Source organism: Trichechus manatus, unplaced genomic scaffold (genome assembly GCF_000243295.1).
Source record: "Trichechus manatus latirostris isolate Lorelei unplaced genomic scaffold, TriManLat1.0 scaffold00069, whole genome shotgun sequence".
Lineage (NCBI taxonomy): Eukaryota > Metazoa > Chordata > Mammalia > Sirenia > Trichechidae > Trichechus > Trichechus manatus.
This window is the reverse complement of record NW_004444005.1, coordinates 2,940,268-2,964,840: the sequence shown is the minus strand read 5'-3', so window position 1 is coordinate 2,964,840 and position 24,573 is coordinate 2,940,268. Positions and strand designations below refer to the sequence as shown.

General features: G+C 48.2%; 3 protein-coding genes across 4 annotated transcripts in view; all 3 read left to right on the top strand.

Moving 5' to 3' along the window:
• ERBB3 (erb-b2 receptor tyrosine kinase 3) overlaps window positions 1–5,184 on the top strand; it is a 17,118-nt gene extending 11,934 nt beyond the window's left edge. The window contains exons 17-28 of the mRNA XM_004379943.2: window positions 126–267; window positions 859–978; window positions 1,107–1,205; window positions 1,412–1,597; window positions 1,823–1,978; window positions 2,209–2,284; window positions 2,456–2,602; window positions 2,698–2,795; window positions 2,886–3,074; window positions 3,228–3,299; window positions 3,516–3,816; window positions 4,003–5,184. Of these exons, the coding sequence (XP_004380000.1) occupies window positions 126–267; window positions 859–978; window positions 1,107–1,205; window positions 1,412–1,597; window positions 1,823–1,978; window positions 2,209–2,284; window positions 2,456–2,602; window positions 2,698–2,795; window positions 2,886–3,074; window positions 3,228–3,299; window positions 3,516–3,816; window positions 4,003–4,529 (2,113 nt within the window). The 3' untranslated portion in view covers window positions 4,530–5,184. The remainder of the gene's footprint in view (window positions 1–125; window positions 268–858; window positions 979–1,106; window positions 1,206–1,411; window positions 1,598–1,822; window positions 1,979–2,208; window positions 2,285–2,455; window positions 2,603–2,697; window positions 2,796–2,885; window positions 3,075–3,227; window positions 3,300–3,515; window positions 3,817–4,002) is intronic.
• Window positions 5,185–6,751: 1,567 nt separating this feature from the next.
• Window positions 6,752–14,551, top strand: PA2G4 (proliferation-associated 2G4). Its single transcript, XM_004379942.2, has 13 exons — window positions 6,752–7,020; window positions 9,172–9,300; window positions 9,568–9,673; window positions 9,781–9,850; window positions 10,060–10,152; window positions 11,879–11,942; window positions 12,188–12,266; window positions 12,421–12,499; window positions 12,588–12,721; window positions 13,416–13,510; window positions 13,663–13,790; window positions 13,955–14,008; window positions 14,224–14,551. The coding sequence occupies exons 1-13, from the start codon at window positions 6,933–6,935 to the stop codon at window positions 14,287–14,289; spliced, it is 1,185 nt and encodes a 394-aa protein (XP_004379999.1). The 5' UTR covers window positions 6,752–6,932; the 3' UTR covers window positions 14,290–14,551.
• Window positions 14,552–16,968: 2,417 nt separating this feature from the next.
• ZC3H10 (zinc finger CCCH-type containing 10) lies at window positions 16,969–22,884 on the top strand. Of its 2 annotated transcripts, XM_023734569.1 has the most exons (6): window positions 16,969–17,041; window positions 17,152–17,176; window positions 17,510–17,532; window positions 17,783–18,682; window positions 19,453–19,516; window positions 20,893–22,884. In XM_023734569.1, exon 6 carries the CDS (start codon window positions 20,945–20,947, stop codon window positions 22,250–22,252), a length of 1,308 nt encoding a protein of 435 aa, XP_023590337.1. In that variant the 5' UTR covers window positions 16,969–17,041; window positions 17,152–17,176; window positions 17,510–17,532; window positions 17,783–18,682; window positions 19,453–19,516; window positions 20,893–20,944; the 3' UTR covers window positions 22,253–22,884. The 2 variants fall into 2 exon arrangements, with proteins under 2 accessions (XP_023590337.1, XP_004379998.1); XM_004379941.3 differs by having other exon boundaries at window positions 17,001–17,176.
• The last annotated feature ends 1,689 nt before the right edge of the window (window positions 22,885–24,573 follow it).

The window sequence follows — 24,573 nt, the reverse complement described above, 5'->3', positions numbered from 1 at the left end:
TATATATATATATATGTTAACTTCTTGCCCCAGATTTGCACCATACCTTCAGCATAGATAGATACAGACGACATGTAGGGAAGGTGTAGCTGTGGGATAATGCTGGGCTTCTTTATGTCTCATAGCAAAACCCATCTGGCAATGGCTTTGGCATTGGTAGTAGGATCGCTTATGATTTTCCTGATCCTGGGCTGCACTTTTCTCTACTGGCGTGGGCGCCAGATCCAGAATAAAAGGGCCATGAGGCGCTACTTGGAACGGGGTGAGGTGAGTACTTAGCTCAATCTTGAAAGGTACCCTATGCCATCACTCTTTAAGAGCCTCCTCCTTCCCTGGAGATTTGATCGCTATCTTCAAGGAGACAGCATGGCCTAATAGAAGGAACACTGGCCAGAGAGATGGGAGACATGCATTCTAGTCCTGACTTTGCTATTAATTTGTCACATGACTTTGAGAAAGTTACTTTCCTTCTGTATGCCTCAGTTTATGCATCTGTACAGGGGAAATGATAACATTCACCCTCACAGGATGGCAGTAAGAGTGAAAGAGGATGAGTACGTGGAAGTGCTTTGAAAAGCATAGAGCACTGTTTAAAATACCCAAGGTGATACTATTACCAACTCCTCCTGATCAAAGGGAAGCCTAACCCTCTTGATTCCTGATCTAATGGCACAAACGATTTCCTCAATTCTCAGGATCTCTTATTCCTCGATATGCCTATGATGCTATCTAGGACTGAAGACTCTTCCTGCCCCCAACTTTTGGGCTCTGCTGCTCTCAGCACCACTGATGGGGAGGGAGTAGAGTGGAACGGGGGAGTGGGCTTTCCTGACGACCTCCTCCACATTTGCTTCTCAGAGTATAGAGCCTCTGGATCCCAGAGAGAAGGCTAACAAGGTCTTGGCCAGAATCTTCAAAGAGACAGAGCTGAGGAAGCTTAAAGTGCTTGGGTCAGGCGTCTTTGGAACTGTGCACAAAGTGAGTGGTGGCCCACAGGAAGTCTTGGGACGTGGGGAAAGGATCTAAGGCAAAGGGGAAAAAGATTTAGGGACAGGACTGGCCTGGGGAGGATGACCTTAGGCTGACTCCTGCCCCAAACTTTGCAGGGTGTGTGGATCCCTGAAGGTGAATCCATCAAGATTCCAGTCTGCATTAAAGTCATTGAGGACAAGAGTGGACGGCAGAATTTTCAAGCTGTGACAGACGTAAGTGAAGGAGGGAGGTTTGTGTCTAGGCATGATTAGATACATTTGTGGAGAAGCATGATCCTGTGTTAGCAGATACTATGTTAGCCATGTTGGTGTACTTGAGAATGTTGGTCTACGCAAATACAGGTTGGGGTGGAATGTGCACATATTTGAACGTATGTGAACCTGTTTGTTCTCTGGATAATCCCTCTTGTGTCTCTTAGCATATGCTGGCCATTGGCAGCCTAGACCATGCCCACATTGTACGGCTGCTGGGACTGTGCCCAGGGTCATCTCTACAGCTCGTCACGCAATACTTGCCTCTGGGTTCCCTACTGGATTATGTGAGACAACACCGGGGGGCCCTAGGACCACAACTGCTGCTCAACTGGGGAGTACAAATTGCCAAGGTGAGAGGAGCCTGGAGAAATTCTGTGAGGGAACTGCCTGGCTAGGGACAGGCAGGGAGGAGGGTGGACAGGTTGAAGTTCTGAGAGTTGCCTTCAGGGTTTGGGGTGATTCTGGATCTCAAGGACCAACTCCCCCAACTTGAGTACACTTCCTTCCCCTATAGGGTCGCTATGAGTCGGAATTGACTCGACAGCAACGGGTTTGGTCTTTTGGTTTCTTTATAGGGTATGTACTACCTTGAGGAGCATGGTATGGTGCATAGGAACCTGGCCGCTCGAAACGTGCTACTCAAGTCACCCAGTCAGGTTCAGGTGGCAGATTTTGGGGTGGCTGACCTGCTGCCCCCTGATGATAAGCAGCTACTACACAGTGAGGCCAAGGTGAGGTGACACAAGGGGCTGGGTAAGGGGGGGGGGGCGAAGCATGGAGCTAGGGAGCAGAGGCAAGCAGATGCTGCATAGTAAGTTCAAGGAGAGGAAACTGGAGATACCAGAAATTTAAGTTCAGAGAGCAACAACCACAAAAAAAGATGGAGAACTTCTTGGGATGTGGAAATGATCAAAAAATCTGTGGAAATCAACTGGTGACACCTTTATCTTTAATCCCTTAGACTCCAATTAAGTGGATGGCCCTCGAGAGCATCCACTTTGGGAAATACACACACCAGAGTGACGTCTGGAGCTATGGTCAGTGCATCTGGATGCCCTCCATACCATTACTGGCTCAAATTCCATAGTTGCCTTTTAAGACCTCCTCCTAGAATCTCTAAGCCCTTCAGATCCTTGTATCAGATCAGGTTCTGCTTTTCCTTCACCTTCATGCCCATGTCTGCCATTCTGCCATTGACCCTGTACCAGGTGTGACAGTTTGGGAGCTGATGACCTTCGGGGCAGAGCCCTATGCAGGGTTGCGACTGGCTGAAGTACCAGATCTGCTGGAGAAGGGGGAGCGGTTGGCACAGCCCCAGATCTGCACCATTGATGTCTACATGGTCATGGTCAAGTGTGAGTTACCTGCTGACCCAGACATTTTCTTCACTGGACTTCTCTCCCCACTCCACTCTCCCCTTATGGCTCTGCCTCCTACACCTTACCCCCAGGTTGGATGATTGACGAGAACATTCGCCCCACCTTTAAAGAACTAGCCAATGAGTTCACCAGGATGGCTCGTGACCCACCCCGGTATCTGGTCATAAAGGTGAGTAGGGACTAGGAGGTGTCAAGGAAATTTACAGAAAAGGGGGCTTGGCTGGACCAGGATCCACCTTAACAATTTCTGTCCCAATAGAGCGAGAGCGGGCCTGGAATCCCCCCTGGGGCAGAGCCCCCTGCTCTGACAAATAAGGAACTAGAAGAAGTAGAGCTGGAGCCAGAGCTAGACCTGGACCTGGACTTGGAGGCAGAGGAGGACAACCTGGCAACCACACTGGGCTCTGCCCTCAGCCTGCCAGTTGGAACACTTACTCGGCCACGTGGAGTAAGACTCCTTCTAATTACCCAAGACTCTATAACATGCCCATCTGTACATCTAAGCCCTCATAAGCCTTACAGATAACCATAGCAACTACTCAAAGGCCCCCATGACAAGCGTAGGTTTCTCTCTTAATCTTAACCTGTCTCTTTTTACTAGAGCCAGAGTCTTCTAAGTCCATCATCTGGATACATGCCCATGAACCAGGGTAATCTTGGGGAGGCTTGCCAGGTAAGGCCTGCCTCTTTAAGAAGCGGTTGAAAAGCTGGGTGGCAGGGGGTCCTAGGATTGATAGGGTCATTGTGGTAGACATTAACTTTTGAGGTTGAATCAGTGTCCTGCAAAAGAAGAAGACACTGAACAACCCAATCTCCTTCTAAACAAATGTTTCGCTTTTCCTCGTCTCTGGGTAAGACCCTGTGTAGTATTTTCTATTTTCCTTCTTAGGAATCTGCAGTTGGTGGGGGTAGTGAACGGTGCCCTCGTCCAGCCTCCTTGCACCCAGTGCCACGGCGACACCTGACATCAGAGTCATCAGAGGGCCACGTGACAGGCTCTGAGGCCGAGCTCCAGGAGAATGCATCAGTGTGTAGGAGCCGGAGCCGGAGCCGGAGCCCGCGGCCATGTGGGGACAGCGCCTACCATTCCCAGCGCCACAGCCTGCTTACTCCTGTCACCCCACTCTCCCCACCAGGGCTAGAGGAAGAGGATGTCAATGGTTATGTCATGCCAGATACCCACCTTAAAGGTGCCTGACTTTTCCTAGGGCTTTCCTCAAATCTTCCTCTGATCCTTTTTCTCCAGGCTCCTCTTAATCCTTTTGTCTTCTCTGATCACATCCCTTCCTATTCATTTTTTTCTAACTTTCCCCAACTCCCTACTGCCTCTTATCCTGAAGTTCTCCACATACCTACACTCTCTTCTCAACCCCCAGGTACTCCCTCCTCCCGGGAAGGTACTCTTTCTTCAGTGGGTCTCAGTTCTGTCCTGGGTACGGAAGAAGAAGATGAAGATGAGGAGTATGAATACATGAACGGGAGGAGAAGGTGCAGTCCACCTCGTCCTCCTAGGCCAAGTTCCCTCGAGGAGCTGGGTTATGAATACATGGATGTGGGATCAGACCTCAGTGCGTCCCTGGGCAGCACACAGAGTTGCCCACTCCACCCTGTGCCCATCATGCCCACTGCTGGCACAACTCCAGATGAAGACTATGAGTACATGAACCGACGACACGGTGGAGGAGATCCTGGGGGGGATTATGCATCCATGGGGGCCTGCTCGGCAGCTGAGCAAGGGTATGAAGAGATGAGAGCTTTGCGGGGGCCTGGACACCATGCCCCCACTGTCCATTATGCCCGTCTCAAAACTCTACGGAGCTTAGAAGCCACTGACTCTGCCTTTGATAACCCTGATTACTGGCATAGCAGGCTTTTCCCCAAGACCAATGCCCAGAGAACATAACCTCTGCTTCCCAAGGTACTCAGGGAGCATTTGATGGCAGCTAGTGCCTCTGGAGGGTACACTCCTTCTTCCTACTCCCTCTGCCTCACAGGTCTCAACCTCATTTCTCCAGTGCTAGACAATTCCATTCAACATATGGAGGCTTTTAAACACTTTGACACAAAATAGTTGTGGTCCGTAGCCAGCTGTGCACTTTCTTCTCTTTCCCAACCCCAGGAAAGGAGGTGTTCCCTGTTTTATGTGCTTTCCCAAACTCATTCCCCAGCTTCCTCAGGGGGGCTTCCTCAAGATATGAAGGATTACTCCCCATGTCCCTTTTTCTTTCAGGCCCTGACTTGTTGGGAATAGGCCCTTCAGTATGCCTTTGTTTCCCAGACTGTCCTAAGGAAGAGGAAAGGGAGGAACCAGGCAGGGAAAAGTAAAATTTTTGGCCTATGACTCTTAACCCCCTGAAAAGTCTGACAAGCTTAAAATTTTGTGGAGCAAAGAGAGGTTAAGAGTAGATATTAATGATGACTATTAATCGAGCATTTACTATGTGTCAGGTATCATCATGCTAAACTTTACCTACATCATCTCACTTCTGTAAGGTAGGTATCATCCTCATTTTACAAATGAGGAAACTGAGCTTTAAAGAGAATAAGTAAATATCTTAAATGGCAGATCGGATTCAAAAGCTTCCTGATTTCAATGCATGTGCTCTTACATGCATTACAGGCATTACAATGCATTGCGTGCTCTTACAGGTGTTAAGGAAAACTGAGAAAAGTCAGTCAGAACCCTTGTAAGGGGCATTGTTTTCTTGTTTTTGCACTGAATCAAGTCTGACCGCAACCACCACAGCCTCCTCCCACACCCCGACTCCTCATCTCAGGAAGTAGAGGAGGAGGCCAGAAGGAAAAATAAGGACATTTTTGTGTAAGCCCGTAACCCACAAGTGCTGTATATGATCGCCACTCCTTACCCAAAGACGGATTCACAAGGGTCCTCAAGATCCATTTTTAGGAGCTATCCTTATCCAGTAGTGAGAAGCCTCCAGCTGGCATCGAAAAGGGACCCAGCTCTAGACTTCTCTCCCCTTGGATGGGAAACTGGGGGGAAATGTCTGTTTTATCACCGAAGTTTTTTGTTTGTTTTTATACATGTCAATAAAAATGCCGAAGTTTTTTCAGCTTCCTGTCTGTCAGATGAAGAAGGTCTTTAGTGTGTGAGATAAGAGACCACCCTTTTTCTCTGTCCCCCAGCAGTGGATAGCAACCAGGGACATGCTGCCTCCTCTGCCTTCTGACAACCCTACTCGGTCCCATGCAGCTTTTCTCCAGCGACACTTTTCCTTGTTTTTCTGAGGCAAGCATAGTGCACAGTCCTTTTCAGTTAAGATTTCTACTTGGACTCTACAGGGTAACTCTCAGCGGGGAATTAAAAAAAAAAAAAAAAAAAAACACGCTTGGGGAATCTGGAAAAAGCCTTACAGGTGGAATCTGATGCGCTCCTTCCGTCCGGAGCGGAATACCGACACTCCCAGCTGGCTTCAGAACTCTCTCTTAAAAGAGGTGGCCACCGTAAATTTCTATCTGAACACTTCCCTTAGATGCCATCAAAGCCATCAACTATTGTTGGAACAATAGTGCCATCTCACTCCAGTGAGAGTTCAGCCTCCACATTCGGAGACTGTAAATGGATAATCCCTTCGGGGTCAGATCGCCCTGTTAGTCCCGGCTCCCTTGGTCTCCTTCCACACCGCTTGACCCTCCCTAGTCTATCAGCAACTGGGGACTGCGCTGGACCTGCTGGGCCGGTCCCACCACCAGCCCCAGGGGTCCAGAGACCGGCGCGTCTCCCCACCCTTGGCGTAGACACAGCCTACTCGCCTCGGCTCCAACACCTGCCCCTCCGCTTACAAACCTACTTCCCCGCCGTGGCTCCGCCCCTTCTCACTCAGCCCGCCCCCTCTACTACGGGTTGTCGCTCTGCGCTCCTGGTAGATGTGGTTTTTCCGGGTAAGACCACGCTCCCCCTCATGTTCCCCTACGGCTCCGCCTTCCCGCCGGTGCCTGATCCTTCCCAGCGTGCCCGCCGATTCCGGCGTGCGAGGCCCTCGGAGGGCAAGGCCCCAGGGCCTGGTTTAGGAGCTCAAGAGGCAGTCTGGGAATTGTAGTTCACGAGTCCACGAGGGCGGCCAGAAGCTGGCCGTGAAAAATACTCGTTGTCCCATCGTGCCCTGCGCCTCAGCCCGCGCGCTCGCAGCCGCTCGTTCTCGGCTGCCCGCCTGCTCCCTTGCTTGCTCGCGCTTTCGTTCGCGCTCTCCTCGCGGATCGAGGAGTCTCTGGCTAGAGGCTGCGGCTGGGAAGGGAGGCAGAGGCGGGGGCTCAGGGGAAACGAGGCTGCGGTGGTGGTGGGAAGATGTCGGGCGAAGACGAGCAGCAAGAGCAAACTATCGCGGAGGACCTGGTCGTGACCAAGTATAAGATGGGGGGCGACATCGCCAACCGTGAGTGCGGCCTCGGGGGTCTGGGGTTCGACGCTGAGAGGGCGAGGCAAGGGGGATGATGCCGGGCTGGCCCCGGAGTGGCTGGAGCGGCCGGGTCGTGCGGAGTGAGCTACTGAGGGGCCCACGCCGGTCCGCTGGGAGCGGCGTGGTGGGAAGACCCTGAGCTGCACCTGGGACCCGAGCGGCCAGGCCTGGGTTAGAGTCTGGACGTGCGGTCTAGCGGCGGGAAAGAGCGCAGAGCCGGACCCTCGGCCGGCTCGGTCCCTAGGCCGTTGGTAATGAGACAAGGCGCGTCTCCTTCTGCTTCGCACCCGTTGGTCCTCCGGGCCTCTAGGAAACGGAGGTGCCGGGGTTAGGCGGGCCTCGCTTCGGATCCTTGCTGCCTCTGATTCTGGCGTTGGCGAGGCCACCTCGGAAAGGAAGCGCCCAGCTGTTTTGTCGCGGCTCCTGGGCGTCAGGACCCGAGCTGGCACGTGTTGCTCGGTCCCCGTGCGGATCGCTGGCTCCGCTTTTGCCTGTGCTACGGTCCCTGACACCAGCTTACCCACCACGTGCTTCGCTGGAGTTTTCCTTCTTCGCTTCACCTGTTTTCCTGGTGGGGGCCCCGGTCTACCCTTGGGCCAGCTCAGAAGACCGTTGGAGGGCATCACTGGAGCTTGTAACAAAACTTTTGGAGATTTATCTGGCTTTCCTTGAAGTTACTCATTACTACTACCCTTCCAGAGCCCTGGTGGCCAGCAGTTAAGAGCTCGGCTGCTAGCCAAAAGGTCGGCAGTTCAAATCCACAGCCGCTCCTTGGAAGCCCTATGGGGCAGTTCTTCCCTGTCCAGTAGGGTCGTTGTGAGTCGGAATTGACTCGATGGCATCGGGTTTGGTTTTTAGTTTTACCAGCCTTCCAATCTGTGCAGATAGCCTTAGTTAGCCTGAAAATTTGATTGTTCTCACGGATTTGACAGCTCTGGGAGTGTTTTTAGGTGTTCCCTTCCAGTCCCAGAAAGGCAAGTTTGTGAACAGTACTGGAAAGGGGGTGGGTGGGGGGTGGGTTAGAGGGACTGATTTCAGAGTTGTCAGAATTCATCCTTGTTATAAGGACTGTGCTTTCTGAGCAGCTGCCTGCCACTCTAGGCACATGTCTCACTTTCTATTTTCTCTCTTTCCATTCCACCTTTCCATTTTAAAACCCAGTTAGGGAGACAAGCTGCTTGTCCTTAGGCTTTTAAGTGGTTTTGACTTTTAAATAGTTGGGGAGGAGTATTTAGGATGCTTTTGGTCCTATAACTGTGATAGCTTTTTTTTTTTTTTCCCAGACTTCCAAGGCGTTAATAAAACTTAGATCTCAAAAATCTAACCTGAGGTTTAGGATGGGCCATAGAGAGGGCATCCGGTGAACAGAACAATGCTTCATAGCACAATGGACATTTAGTATATTACCCGTATTTTTGGTACTTTTTAGTTTTGATAGTAATAGTTTGGATCAGATAAAAAGTGTTCTTGCTAGAAGTTTTTAGCTTCTGAGGCTGTTAGGGTCCAGATTCCAGTTTTGAAACTTTTTGGGTCACGTACCTCTTTGAAATCGGCTGGAAGTTATAAACTATAAGTTATATGTGACGCCTGCTGAAACCCAGGGACCTTAGATTAAGTGCCCTTATATGCTTGTTTGTGAGGAAATAAGTCTGCATAAATTGAGATTGCTAACACCTAATTGGGTTGTCTGAGAAGGGAAGAAGGTAGTATTTAACAGTGAATCAGCTTTGAGCCAGCAACTCTGTGTCTACCTTCCTGTTGTTCCTGACGCCTATAAATTTCTTCTAGTCTACTTTGCATGTATGTTGGATGCCTTGGCCAGAGCCCCCTGAAGTTCATAAACTCGTGTCCTACCACAAAAAGGTATCATCTTTGGGAAGTCCAAGGCCTTGCCTGGTTGTCACATAATGTAAAGGAGGGAAGGCAGTATTGACCTTTTTTAGAAAAGGAAGGTGGAAATCAAAGCTTATAGGTAGACACTTTGCAAGAGGTAAAACTTGTTCCCTCTTACAGTCTCAAAGCAGTGGCACCAGGGTTATTAGGAATCCTCAGTCCAACTTCTAGGTATTACTTGAGTGGTAACTAAATAACACATGCAAGGTTGACATGGTAGGATTCTGTCCCCAGGAGTACTTCGGTCTTTGGTGGAAGCTTCCAGCTCAGGTGTGTCAGTACTCAGCCTGTGTGAAAAAGGTGATGCCATGATTATGGAAGAGACAGGGAAAATCTTCAAGAAAGAAAAGGAAATGAAGAAAGGTAAAAACAAAACAAAAAAGCCCCACTAATTTCCTTTATCCAGTCCTGAATGTCTTGTTTGTTTCATTTGAATGATGCAACCACCACCCCAGCCCTGGTTGAGATATTTGAAAATTTGAAATGGAAGGTGGGGCACAGGCAATTTTCTACCAAGCCCAAACTGACTACAAACTTAAGCAAGACTTTGAAAATCCTTCCATTTGTCTGAGGGACAACAGTGCTCCAAGAGAGAGTGGGGCAATAGGCTAATAGAAATTCTCATTACAGGTATTGCCTTTCCCACCAGCATTTCAGTAAATAACTGTGTATGTCACTTCTCGCCTTTGAAGAGCGACCAGGACTATATTCTCAAGCAAGGTGATTTGGTAAAAATGTAAGCTTAAACCAATATAGACCACTTGTCTTCCTGCTAAGCATTTATGTAGTGCCAGTTCCTAAGCTTGTAAATTCCTAACATTATGCTCTACTCTTGCTTTTCAGTGACCTTGGGGTCCACGTGGATGGCTTCATTGCTAACGTGGCTCACACTTTTGTGGTTGATGTAGCTGAGGTAGGTGGCCTGCCTTCAACTCTTTCTGTTCACCGGTGTGGCAGGCGTGCCCACCCCAACCACATAAGTTTTGAGTCTCTAGAGAAACAAAAGGAGAAAGGTTGCTTTTAGCCTTGCAGAATGAGCACATGAATATTAACTGAATGACCAGCTGAGTTGAAGTGCTCTGGAAGGCTTTAATTAATTGCGTTTCCTCCTCTTATCTACAGGGGACCCCAGTAACAGGACGGAAAGCAGATGTCATTAAGGCAGCTCACCTTTGTGCTGAGGCTGCCCTACGCCTAGTCAAACCTGGAAACCAGGTAACCGGTTTTGTCCATCTCCATAAACTTGATAGAGCTAAAGATGCTTTAGGTGCCCACAGCCATTCTATATTGAACTGCCAACTTCCTCACAGCCCCCATACCATAAAACAAAACAAAAACTGCTTTTTATTAGCTGCATCTTAGGATGAGATTTCTTAAAGAGGCAGGAACTAAAGATCTTCACACTAAACAGCAGTTAACTCTGAGTGCCTACCATAGATGGTACTGTGCTAGGTATATGGGGATATATGATCCCTTACTCATGGAGCCTCTAGAGATCTTTTCTTTGTATATTTTGTATGCCTCTTTCCTCAAAATAATTTTAGTTAGGTAGTTTACAATAAAAGATATGAAACTAATTTAATTTTAAAAGCTTATAACACAGTAGTCAAATCATAAAAAGGACAAGAGAGAGAGAGTGCCAAAAGAGAGGCCAAAAGTTAGCTCTGGACTTTTCAAGATAGTGTTAGGGAGTATTGGGATGATAACGTTCTCATGAATTAATACAGTTAAGCATATCAGATTGTCACTGGAGGGATTTCTCTCTAACATGCAAATTTCCAGAGACCCGTTGTCCTTTCTTTTCTCTCTCCTGTTCTGTGCTCTCGTTTCTCGTTTTTCGCTTTTAATGTGTATCCCCGTTATTTCTCAATTGTATTGTTTTTACTTAACCTTTTTGTGTCTTAGTTTCCTTATAGTGATAATCTACTTCCTAGAGCTGTTATAAAGTACTCTGAACAGCGCCTGGTATATAGTCAGCGTACGTTATTTTGCATTTTTATTATTTTATATAATGTATCTTCATAGGAAGGTGGTGGTGTAGTGGCTCTTATATAACTATAAAATCAGACAGTCTGGGTTCACACCCTGTTACTGCCTCTTCCAAAAAGAAAACCAAACCCATTGCCATTGATTCAATTCCAACTTATAGCGACCCTATAGGACAGAGTAGAACCTGTCCCATAGGGTTTCCAAGGAGTGGCTGGTGGATTCGAACTGCTGACCTTTTGGTTAGCAGCGAGCTCTTAATCACTGCCTTATCAGGGCTTCATTACTGCCCCTTACTGTTTAAATTTGAGCTCAGTTTTCCTCACCTATAAAATGGGAAAAATAAAATTGTGCCTTATTCTCACAGGGTGGTCGTGACAATTAAGATTTTCATGTAAAGTGCTTAGAACAGTATCTGGCACATAACTGCTCAACAAATATTACCTATGTTAGTTAAATTTACTTGTCTCTTCGTCTAAGAACCATAGCTTAGGTGAGGATGAGATCACGTTTGAATGTAGTGAGAAAGGAAAAATAGGAGTTTGCTGTCCCTTCTCAATAGGTTAGACTACCAGGTATAATGAAAATAAACACTGGTTTGAAGTCAGAAAACCTGGGTGTATGACCAGGTTCTTCCACTTAACACTTGTTTAATCCTGGGCAAATCATTTAACCTTTCTGAGCCTCAGTTTCCTCGTCTTCTAGATTGGGATACAGATTTGTCCTGTTCATCTTCCAGAATTGTCTAATTAGACCAGGTTTGTGAAAGTGCTTTGTGAAATTATATACAAATGTAAGGTATTTTTTTAGGTTGTAGGGATAGAGCTATGAAATGAAAAACCAAGGAGCAGCATTACAGTAGACAGTGGATGTTAGAACTCTCAGCTCTTTGTTTCTTATTCTTATGGGAGGGGACTGATACTTCCTCACCTTTCATTTGATCTTGTACTTCTAGAACACACAAGTGACAGAAGCCTGGAACAAAGTTGCCCACTCATTTAATTGCACTCCAATAGAAGGTGAGACCTCAGGTAATAGGGTTGAGGGTCTAAGGATGAGTGGTTTAGCAGAATTGAGGCTTTTGCTCCCTTGAGGATCCATCTTGGCTCTAGCTCAGTCTAGGCCAGAAACCTCAGAGCCCTGTGTTTCCAGAGCTAGGCACCTTTCTCTCATTGCCTGCCCCATCAAACTACGTAGGTGGGTGGATTTAGAAACCTTTTGGGATTCCAGATGGCTGGTACCACAGGCTTTATCCTGTCTGTAGGTATGTTGTCACACCAATTGAAGCAGCATGTCATCGATGGAGAGAAAACCATTATCCAGAATCCCACAGACCAGCAGAAGTAGGTGCCAACCCCACCATCACCTTTCATCATACCAGACTAATGATCAACTTTTTCTTCCATACTCCCAGCCTAACTTTGTCCACCTTCTACTCGACACTCCTAGGAACTACTTATTGCTCTTAATGGTTCCCTTTCCCACTATTCCTTTTAGGAAGGACCATGAAAAAGCTGAATTTGAAGTACATGAAGTATATGCTGTGGATGTTCTTGTCAGCTCAGGAGAGGGCAAGGTGAGGTTTACCAGAGCTAGCTAAGGGGGGTGGCTGAGGGTGTGTTGGAAGAGCACAGGCCCAGATGTGACCTAACTTACTCTTTTAGGCCAAAGATGCAGGACAGAGAACCACCATTTATAAACGAGACCCCTCTAAACAATATGGCCTGAAAATGAAAACTTCACGTGCCTTCTTCAGTGAGGTGGAAAGACGTTTTGATGCCATGCCATTTACTTTAAGGTACTGCGCTTAGCAAGGAGAGGACTTGGAACCAGTCTGACTCACAGACCATGCTCCCAGGAACACTCTTCCCTCTCCCACCCTCTCTCCTTTCCCCTTTTGCCTAGATTTGTGGTGCAGACACAGTCACACTCCCTTTACCTCTGTCTTAGTTCTCTAGTGTTGCTATCACAGAAGTACCACAAGTGGAAGGCTTTAACAAACCAATTTATTGTCTCACACTTTAGGAGGCTAGAAGTCCAAATCCAGGGCGCTGGCTCTAGGGGAAGGCTTTCTCTTTCTGCGGGCTCTGGAGGAAGGTCCTTGTCTCTTTGAGCTTCTGCTCCTGGACAGTCTTCACGTGGCTTGGCATCTCTCTTGTCCCATCTCTGCTTCCCAGTTGGCATTTAATCTCTTTTATATCACAACAGAGATTGACTCAAGATACACCCTATGCTAATCCTGTCTCATTAACAAAACACAGACAACCCATTCCCAAATGGAATTACAACCACAGGCATAGAGGTTAGGATTTTACAGCACATATTTTTTGGGGACACAGTTCAATCTATAACACTCTCCCCCTCCCCCTAATTGAAGCAGAAGAGCGATCCTAAGCATAAGCCTGAGGTCAAGAGGTATTTAAAAAACATGACTAAAATGGTAAGACTTGATGGGGAGTTAAGGATACCTGAATTCCTCTTCCCTTACCCAGAGCATTTGAGGATGAGAAGAAGGCCCGGATGGGTGTGGTGGAGTGCGCCAAACATGAACTACTACAACCATTTAATGTTCTCTATGAGAAGGAGGGTGAGTTCTAAGAAGAGAGTTTGACTTTAGAGCCCCTGGTTATATGGTAACACACCCCACCCACCCACTCCCACCGCCCCATGACTTAGGGAAAAGAACCAAGTATGAGAAAGGAACATTTTTATCAAAACACTTCTTCATTTTTCCCCTAGGTGAATTTGTTGCCCAGTTTAAATTTACAGTTCTGCTCATGCCCAATGGCCCCATGCGGATAACCAGTGGCCCCTTTGAGCCTGACCTCTACAAGTCTGAGATGGAGGTCCAGGATGCAGAGCTGAAGGTTAGTGCGGGATGGAAAGTGAGGAGCACGTGGCACTGATCCTGGGAGCGAGGGCGAAATGTCAGCAAAGCTCTGAAAAGAGCTGCAGTTCTGAGGGTAACACTTTGTGTTAGTGTTTCCTCCACATTCCTCACAGGTTGTTGCCTCTTCCTCCTATTTTTCAGGCCCTCCTCCAGAGTTCTGCAAGCCGGAAAACTCAGAAAAAGAAAAAAAAGAAGGTGCGTTATGATCCTCCCTCCCTGGCATGATGAATTTGATCCCTCTTACTCCACCTTCCTGGATGGTGGTGGGATATATATTTCTGTATATCCTTATTTCCCCTCATCTCAGCCCGGACCTAGATGATTAGATGTTTTTGTCCTTGGTCCTCCAGACACTGTTCTGAGTAGTTGGAAACTGACAGGTCCTCTCTTTCTCCTCCACCAAAACATAGGCCTCCAAGACCGCAGAGAACGCCACCAGTGGAGAAACATTAGAAGAGAATGAAGCTGGGGACTGAGGTGGGTCCCATCTCCCCAGCTGGCCGCTCCTGCCTCATCCCCTTCCCACCACACCCTAGGCTCTGAAGTGCAGTTTGTCTTCTCCATCCAGGACCGCCAGCAGAGCAGGGTCTCCCTGCCCCTATCCCAGTCCCCCAACCCACCCCTTTCCAACAACAACCAGCTCCAACTGACTCTGGTCTTGGGAGGCCAGGCTTCCCAGCCACTGAAGACTACTTTAAATAGAAAAAAGAAATTGAATAATAAAATCAGGAGTCAAAATCCATCGTCTTCAAGCCCCTCTTTCTAGCCTTTTTCTACTACTATGCTTGGTCAAGGTTTGTGGCCCTACAACAGAATAGGGAGGCTAAATTAGCCACACCACTGAAAACTCAGCTGAAATTTTTTATGCTACTCCAGTGTCGGTATTTTCTCATCTGTGTGGGCTTTTTCTGCTCTTTGCTCACTCCCAAAGTCTTTTATCTGGCCTCAAAATAGAGGAGCTGTTCTTCAGTTTGTCTTCCTTCACATATGGCAGATTCCTCTTATTGTCCGGGTTGTCTGGTCAGGCCTCTCTCCCATTTTCAGGAGCTGGAGCCTGCATTTACCAAGGGATTCTCACCTATCAAGTGAATCCGCACTTGTAAAGCTTTTTAGTCATTTTTGTTCTGCAGGACTTTTTTTTTTTTTTTTTTTTTTTCATTTTCATTTTCACAAAGCTGTAAAGAAGTAATCCATCTGAACCATGTCCTTTTCTTTGGAGTCAGTGGGATCTTCCCTTGCTCCATCTTATGCAAACCTGAGCTGGAGGCTCAACTGTGGTTTTGTTTCCTGTTTGAAATATTTTGACCTCTCCCCTTTGAGACAAAGACCAGGAACCAGAGGAGCAGACTGACTGAAGAGACAATGCCTGCCTTTCTGAAGCTGTGGACTTTAATTGGATGAATTGCTGGGGGTTTGGAGAGAAAGGTGATGAATTTCAGTACCTCTAGCATGCTGTCCCAGGAAACTAGGGCTCCCACTAACTTATGAGGTTTTTAAACACATTGAAAATGAGATGGCGTTAAATAAATTTGGATTTGGTCATACTGATGTGCATTTGTACGCTGCTCTTATTTAACGGAGGTGGGGGAGTGTTGGTTGAGTAAGTAATCATCAGTTGGAACTGTTTTTCTACAGTGCCATAACCCTGACTTCCTAAACAAAGAATACTTGGAGTTGGGGAAGACACAAATCCCAGATTCTCTGAATTTCAACATAGAAATTACGTAAAGGAAATGAGAGTTTGCTCCTGATTTAATTTTCTAAAGTAGAAATGTACCACTTGCTGTTGACACTTTGTTCAGGACTAGGACACTTCGTGTTGTGTATTGCAAAGAAGAAGAAAAAAAGCACACACACTATAAAGTGTGTTATCAGTTTAGGAAGCCAGGAAGAATGCCTTTAGGTTTTTAATGTTGAATAATCAGAAGTCAAAATTCATAGTCTTCAAGTCTTTTTATCCTTTTTCTATTACTCTGCTTCAGGGCCAGGCGGATCGAGTGAATATTTGTCGATTAGGTTTAAATATCTTACTACATGTGAGGCACTGCTGATCTGGAGGTATTACAATGAACAAGATTCACACAGGTCCCCTCAGATCTTATAGATTAGTAGGGAATCAACCACAAGTGAAAATGTCATTGTATAAATACTAAAGGGAAACCACAAAAGGAAGGAGGAGGGATTATAACAAGATTTGACAGTATTTTAAACATTGAACAAGATAAAATCTATATGTTGAGTTCTTTTTCATCCCTCATAACTCAAGTTTCCTGTAGCCAAATCTTTGCTGATTCTGACCTAACCATACCAAGAGCCTGGCAAGTTCTTAACACCAAATGTCATTCTTGCCCTAGAGCAACCCGTTGCCTTCTAGTTGATTCCGACTCAGCGACCCCCTAGGACAGAGTAGAACTGTCCCATAGGGTTTCCAAAGAGCAGCTGATGGATTTGAACTGCTGGCCTTTGGGTTAGCAGCCAAGCTCTTAACCACTACGACTTGGCTAATCTTGTTTGTTCCCCTCTGGACATTGGTTTTATCCTCATCCCTAGGTAGGGAATTAAGTTATTTTCTTAATAAATTCCTGGCATTGTACTAGGGATGGCTAATGACGTTATGCCTCAGGCATTGTGGGAAAAGATCTTAGTAGTTGGCTATTTTCTAGAACTTTTAGGAAAAAGTTGATCTTTAATAGTGACAGTCTTCCCTAATCCCCATTTTCCGTCCTTCCATGTTCTAGCATCTAGCACCTTCAGAAATTCCGATAGCGAACCTCCCTGCAGCAATTTAGAAAATAAGGCAAACCGGTAAGAAACGAATTTTGTACAGTCCGCACCAATACAGAGTAAAATGGAGGGTTTCGCCAGGTAACTGCGACTCCCATGAGGCAATGAGAGGGGAGGCGGAAGTCACTATCTTTTTCTCGCCCGTACCCCTCGATGTCATACTTGGAGATATGTAAAAATAATGCAGTGTCCGCGAAATGAAATGGTGGGGAAGGAGGACTTGGTAACTTGAATTCAAAACACATTTTTTACGGGATAACGGCGTCTACGATGCTTCAGCTCAATAACTTAATCACCTGGTGTCGGAGAGACCATTGTTATTCCACTCAGGCAGTCCCGCCCCCGGGAGAGGGTGGGGCGACGGAAGTGATGACACAGGATACGCCATAAAAAAGCTGTAGGCGGGACTCCAGCTCTCTTTTGGCCTTAGCGCCATCTTGTTAGGTAGGTGTCTGTAGTGGTGTGGATTCCGCATGCAATCCAGGAACATCTGGCGGCTGCGCTTAACTATCATCCCAGCAAACTAACTGTAGCCTTTTTCTCTTTCCCAATAGAGTCCTCCGAACCATGAGAGCCAAGGTGAGCGATTCCCGAACAGAGAACTGAGGCGGTCGGGATTGGAGAGTGGGGGAAACTCAGACTAGTGAAGTCAGCCATGGTTCCCGAATCGCTGGGTTCTCAGAGGTGCCCAAGAGCTACTGGAATAGGAAGGATAGTTTTGGGGGGAAGCAGAGGAGTTGGGGAGAGATGCGAAGTTTACATCGGGGGATCCAAATTCATGGCAGTTGGAGCGACCAAGCCCTCATGCTTAAAGAACCTGACTGATAATGCTTTTGATACCCCTACCTAACCTGTTAACTGAAACTACTAATTTCTTGTTTTATTCTCTGCCTCTGTTACGATCCGTTGCAGTGGAGGAAGAAGCGAATGCGCAGGTATGTTGAAACTTTGCCAGTACAGGAAGAGGGAAGGGAGCACGCCTTCGATAAAACTTGGGAAAATTCAGTTTAGAAATCTAAACGAACTAGATGCATTGACTTGCCAGAGCCAGGAATTAAAGACCGTAAAATCGTAGTGCTATTTCGTTTTACCATTCCACGTGTTGTACGTACGTATAATTAAATAGTAGAGAAACACTGACCATGGGTTCGGAGGCAGGAGTTGTATTCACTATCTACTTTTCAGGCTGAAGCGCAAAAGAAGAAAGATGAGGCAGAGGTCCAAGTAAACGCTAGCCTGTGCACCCACGGAAGCCAGAGCAGCAGGAATATGGAATGCCGGAGGCCGGGGACGCTGGTATAAGTTGTTGACTGCGTGTTACTGTCGCTACTGTCTGGAACTTGTCTCAGTGGATATAGAATTTCCATCGCCATTCGATCGCCGCGAACACCTCCGAGAGGCCCACCTTGCTTATACCAATCAGTCCCTTTTGATCTTTTGCCCTGGACCTATGACAGTCTGGACTCGTTCTGTTTTCAGTTGTGGCCGAGTGTAACGTGCACAATAAATCATCTCTTCTGCTGTCTTAGCCGAAGAATCAAATCGTCTTGTCTGTTATGTGATTTTTTTTTTTTAATGTTTCTTTTGGGTGGGGATTATATTTTGTGTGCCCTGTCACTAGTGACCTCCAAACTGTGGAAGATGTGAAGAAACTACATAGGCTACTCGGCTACAGAACCCTGTTCGTGAATTGCGGACGCGGGCCCCGAAGCTGATATTTAGGAGCCCTTACGGCAAAGATAGGGTGTAGCACGCGCCTGTGGATATGTTACGGGGTGATTGGGGGCTAATGCCAATTCCAACTTACCGCCTCTTTCGGGGCAAACGTACGTAGAGGAGTTGAAGGTATTTGGGCGGTTACTGCTGGGCTGTTTTGGTCGGGTTGCCATGGTGACACGCAGTGCTTGCTGGGAACTTCCTGTGGCTTGTCGCGCAAATGCTTAGCACGCCATAGAGTATAGTTCCGGGTCTGGTGGCTAGAGCGTCATTTCTTCCGCAGGAAGCGGAAGGACAGTAGGGGGGGCGGCTCTTTGTCGAAGCCAGAGGACCGGCAGGCGGCAGCAGCAACTACGGCGGCGGCGGCAGGTGAGGGAGGCGGGAGAGTTAGGTGGAGGCCGCGCCCGGAGGGGAGGAGTCGGGCCGGCCCAGCGGCTGGTCTCGGCCTGTCCACCCGAGGCCCCCAACGAACAAGCTGTCTCTTTTGCACACCCCGGGGCCGAACCCTTTTTCTGACCCCGCTTCGCGAGCAAACGCCCGCTCCATGACGTCACAGCCCTGCCCATCCCCTCAGCTTGATGTCACCTGGAGCTCCTTCTCCCGCTGCATTTTGAGCTCCTGTAGTGTCCTCATCAGCTGGTCCACGGCTGAGGGCCCGCGGCACCACACGGAACTTTATAAGCTAGAAGACTTGCTGCGGGGAAACTCCTAGGACTTTTTTTTTTTTCTTTGCAAACTCTGGGATGTTACGAAGCGTCATAATCACCATCCCCAAGTCTAATCTGCCATCCCACTGCACTGACAGTCGCTGCCCTTGCACAGCTCCCCATTCGGCCTTCCTAACCCCAACCCTAGGCCGGGGTCTGATCCCCACATTCTTCATCTTGAGGCAGGGCGCATGTCTCATTCTTCATTTTCCATCCTATCGTCCCAGGTTTTCCAAATTAGTTCTATCCCTTACTCATCTTACTGGCGACTTCTCCCTTTGATAGGTGGAGAAGTGCAGTTTGAACCCTAAGGAAATTTTGAAGTGCCCAGAGCTCTTGCCGTTTTGTCAGACTTCATTCTTGTGACAACCACCCCACAGTCCTCCACTCTTAACCGTTCTCCCACCCAAGTCTGTCTTTTTTCCTGTTCAGAATCCAGCAGTGATGTGGAGGTGGAAACCCACAGGAGCCCCGGACTTCACCTGAGCTACCTCAGGTATTGGATAATCCTGGGAGAGTTGGGTGGGGAGGAATATCCTATCTGATTATCAGCTTTTGGTGGACTTGCTTCATAGATCAGGCTTGGATAGATAGTAATTTATTTTTCACGTGGTGATTTCCCTTTCAGTAAAAGTTACATCTTCTCTTTTACCACACCTTTTCTTAATTGTTTCTGTTATTCCGGGGTTACCTCCCTTTGAAGCAAAATGATACCTCTTCTTTTACAGATTATTTGGTAACTTTGGCCTTTGGTCTGGTCATTTCATTTTAGGGCGATCTGAAGATAAAGTAAAGGGGAAACAATATGAAGTTTTTCTATTTGGACAGCAGAGGGAGCCTGAACACTGCGTAGGAAAGGCTTAGGAGGTCAGACACGTGGTAGCAGAGACTCAGAATCTTGGTGGGGGGGGGAGGGGGGCGGTGTTAGAACCAGGGCAGTGGACTGACATTCCTGAACTCTCTTGGGAAAGAGATTTAAAAAGCTTTTATAGAGTCTATAAATAAAGAGGGTCTTTATAGGGTGAGGAATGGTGTGGTTTGATGTCAGTGAGATCTTCCCATAGGGAGTGGGGGCAGGAAGAGGATGCAGAATGGGGAAAGAAAGGTCACTTGTTCCTGTGGAATTAACTCCTTCCTCTCACTTTGACTGTTTCACAGGTGGTTTTTGTCTTGGGGTCTAGAAGTAGCGATTCCAGCTGTAGAACTCCTTGCCTGAAAGGAAGTGGAGGGAGCTATCCTCATGGGTTGAGAGTGTTGGTGGGTGAGGAGAGAATACGTTAGTTTAGGAACTGCCCTCAAGCTGGTCATACCAGTCTTTTCACCCAAGATTTATTGGGGTTTAGAGCTCTGACACTCGCAGGGCCCTCACCTGAGAGTCCATGGAAGGAGGGTTAAGGGATGTTGTTTTGTCACTGGTGTCCCCATCATCCCTAATAGCTCACCAGCCTATTTGGCCCGTGTTTCCTGTCTCCTTACAGCTTATTTAGACACCAACACTAGTTTTAATTTTACTTCCACAACTTTAATTAGGTCAGCCAGAAGGGGAGATAAAATGCAACACAATTCTCTCCCTTCCCCCTCCTCAGGCAGCCTATCATCAGTGAGATGAGATGGCTTCACCCCAACTTCCTCCTCCTTTAGCCAGGCCAGTGTGAATCATGCTGACCCAGACCAGGTGCACAAGGGCCTGAGGAGGGACTTCTGACAGACCAGCCACTGCCAACAAGAATTCTCTTCCCTTAGATCCTCTAGCTCCAAAGCCATTTCCCCTCGGGGCTGCCTCTCACTGGGTGCCCTGCTGTGCTCCATAGTGGGGAAGAATGGTGGCCTTTCTACAGGACTCCTGTCTGACCCAGCTTTCCTTTTTCCTAGCTGTCACCAAGGGTGGCAAGAAAAGGAAGAAAGCCCTGAGTTAGGGACCAGGATGCCTGACCGGGACAGCTATGCCAACGGCACGGGGAGCAGCAGTGGAGGCCCTGGAGGCGGTGGCAGCGAGGAAGCCAGTGGGGTAGGGGCAGGCGGTGTTGGGGCCAACTCAGATGCCATCTGCAGAGACTTCCTGAGGAACGTGTGCAAGCGAGGCAAACGTTGCCGCTATCGCCATCCAGACATGAGCGAGGTGTCCAACTTGGGGGTGAGCAAAAATGAGTTCATCTTCTGCCACGACTTCCAGAACAAGGAATGTAGCCGCCCAAACTGCCGATTCATCCATGGTTCCAAAGAGGATGAGGATGGTTATAAGAAGACAGGAGAGCTTCCCCCTCGGCTGAGGCAGAAAGTGGCAGCTGGCCTGGGCCTTTCACCAGCTGACCTACCGAATGGCAAGGAGGAAGTCCCTATCTGCCGTGACTTCCTCAAGGGGGACTGCCAGAGAGGAGCCAAGTGCAAGTTCCGTCACCTGCAGCGGGATTTCGAGTTCGATGCTCGGGGTGGAGGAGGAACTGGTGGGGGGGGCTCAACAGGCCCAGTCCCCCCAGGACGACGTCATGATCTCTATGATATCTATGACCTCCCTGACAGAGGTTTTGAGGACCATGAGCCAGGCCCCAAGCGTCGGCGAGGTGGCTGCTGTCCTCCAGATGGCCCCCATTTTGAATCATATGACTACAACTTGGCTCCATCCCGAGGGGTGGAGTGCAGGCTACTAGAGGAGGAGAATGCCATGCTCAGGAAGCGGGTAGAGGAGCTAAAGAAGCAGGTCAGCAACTTGCTGGCCACCAATGAGGTGCTGCTGGAACAAAATGCCCAGTTTCGTAATCAGGCCAAGGTCATGACCCTGAGCTCCACTGCACCAGCCACTGAGCAGACGCTGGCCCCCACCGTGGGCACTGTTGCCACTTTTAACCATGGCATTGCTCAGACTCATACTACTCTTAGCAGCCAGGCTCTACAGCCCCGCCCTGTATCCCAGCAGGAACTGGTGGCCCCTGCCGGAGCGCCAGCTGCTCCCCCAACAAATGCTGCACCTCCTGCTGCTCCGCCACCCCCACCTCCACACTTGAACCCAGAGATCACGCCACTGTCAGCCGCTCTGGCTCAAACAATTGCCCAGGGAATGGCACCCCCACCTGTCTCCATGGCTCCTGTGGCTGTATCTGTGGCCCCTGTGGCCCCTGTGGCTGTATCCATGGCGCAGCCCTTGGCAGGAATCACAATGAGCCACACCACCACCCCCATGGTGACTTACCCCATTGCTTCCCAGAGCATGCGCATCACAGCCATGCCGCACTGATGGGGCAACTGGACACTCCCCTGGTATAGCCTCCTAGGGCTGGGGGTGAGGGGCTCTTACTCGCCTACTCACCTAGCCCTCCTAGGTCCTGTCTGAAGGGCTCACTCAAGAACTGGATGAGAGACTACAAGGAATATGCTTCTGAGAAGGGGTTGGGCTGGTGTGCTTCCTCTCACCTCCCTTTCATGAGGGTCCTTTTGTCCATCTTCCTTCAAGCCTCACAGAAGGGGCTTGTGTGGGAGTGCAGACTGAAGCCAGCAGAGAAGGACTTCCTGAGGGGCTGTGTGTCCCCTGTTGGAAGTTGAGGACATCCTTGGTCTTGTCCTCTCTTCACAGCACAGCATAGGTTCCAGCTTGGGTTTCGAAGAAAAAAACCCTACTCAGAGGGAAAGCAGGAAAGGTTGGGAAGTGGGTGGGGCCAGGAGAGAAGGCCTGATAAGAGCCTTCAGACAACATGGGGCCCAGTCGAGTTGGACAATACAGAAATTGCTCCTGGGCCTCTGGGAAGGCGGGGACCATAGTACTCCAGCCCAAAGGCTAGGGGAGCATTCATTATCTTAGCTTGGGCTGGAACTCCATAGGACAGGGCTCACCACTTTCCAAAGAAATAAAAAATAATTATTTTTAACAAATGGAGGCAGCGAAAACTTACTTAGATATTCTGGGTGGGGAGATGGGAGCCATAAGTAGATCTCAACGCTAAAATGGGATAGAGACCCAGCCCTCACGTAGCTTGGGTAAGGCAGGCCAGTGAAGGATAGGGACCCAGAACATGACCAAGTGGGGCTTTGGGGAAGGCGCTTTGTGGGGTAAAAGCATTGGAGACACCTGGTCTAGTCTAAAAATAGCACCATCTGTTTCTGGTCTCTGCATGTGCTGTTCCAGGTTGCCTTGGTAACCAGGGCTCCTAGGGTCATTTGGGGGGTAGGTACTGAAAAGGGTACATGTGATGGGAGTGGGAGGTCATGTAGTTGACAGATCCTTACCTTATTCAAACAGAGCGGGGCAGGTGGTGATTGCCTTTCTTGAGGTGTTGATGGCAGTTAATGTCTCTCCTACCCTATCTTTTCCTCAGTGACCAGTGCCTTAATCCTTGAAGCCTTGGGAGGTGCTGAGAAAAGGAGAGTTCTTCTGGGGACACAAGCCTCGGGGTTAATCCCTTCCTTCTGCCTCCACATAGGACCAGAGAAGGTTGTTAATCCACTTAAGGATCAAAAGGCCAGGGGCCTCAGTAACCAAACCTCAGTTCCTCCTCAGCCTCATGGCTGATATAGGGGAAACAACTCAGGTTTCTAGTCTAATGGAACAGTATATTTTGGGATAGAGAAAGTGATCCTGCATCGTGCTGCCCTGTCATACTTCCTGCTACCTCTTGCTCTCTCGGCTGGTTGATCACTTAGGTTATACCTGGGGTTGGCAGGCTGGGTCAAGGCCAGTCACTTAAAAAAAAAAAAAAAAAATGGGGCTAAAGACTGAAAGTGGGCAAATATCATTTGTGGATTATAGAAACGACACATTGGTGAGCTTTATGTTGATTTTTGGCAACATTCTGGATTAAAAGAGATGGTTTATGAGCATTAGAGAAGAATGTGATCAGAGATAACAACGTGAATTCTTTCCAGTGAAATCCTGACAAACTATTTCCGTTTTGCCAAGTATTGCTAAAGAGGTAGATTCGGGAAACTAGACATTGTATGTCCCATGTTAATTTGCTCCAGATAAAGACCACCAGGATACACCTGTAGTTTAACAGGTTGGGTTTAGTGCTCATTGCAGTGAGTGAGAGTGCACACTGTGGGGCACAGTGGTGTCTCAGCAAGAGGGTGTTAAAAAGGACTCAGAGGATTTGGACTTGGGTGAAGTAATCTTGAGAAGGTCAAGGCAAGAGGGGCTTCATTCTGGATTTGGTACTATCAAGGAAGCAGGGATAATTCTATGATTGGCTATCTTTTATCTAGGAGGGCAGACGAGAGCAAGGCTAAGGCAGTAACTAAAGAAGCAGCTGTCACTCATGAGCTGGCAGAGGGGATGTGTGGTATTTTGTGGTTTGCACACTGACCTGTTGCTGTCTGTGCTTAAACAAAACTGAAGCGGTCTTGTTTTTGTCTCACTTCATCACAGTCACTGAGTGACCTTGTCTGATGTTGGTGTTGAGATTGTTTGTGCCCCACAGAACACCACGGCCTAGCCGTGAGAGTTGGATCATCCCCTAACAACCTCAGGGCCTAGCTATGTGAGGCACCAGATGTCAATAATTCTTTCCTCTTTCTCACCTGCTAAGTCATTGCAGCTAAGAAAAAAATATGAGTCAGTTAATAGTA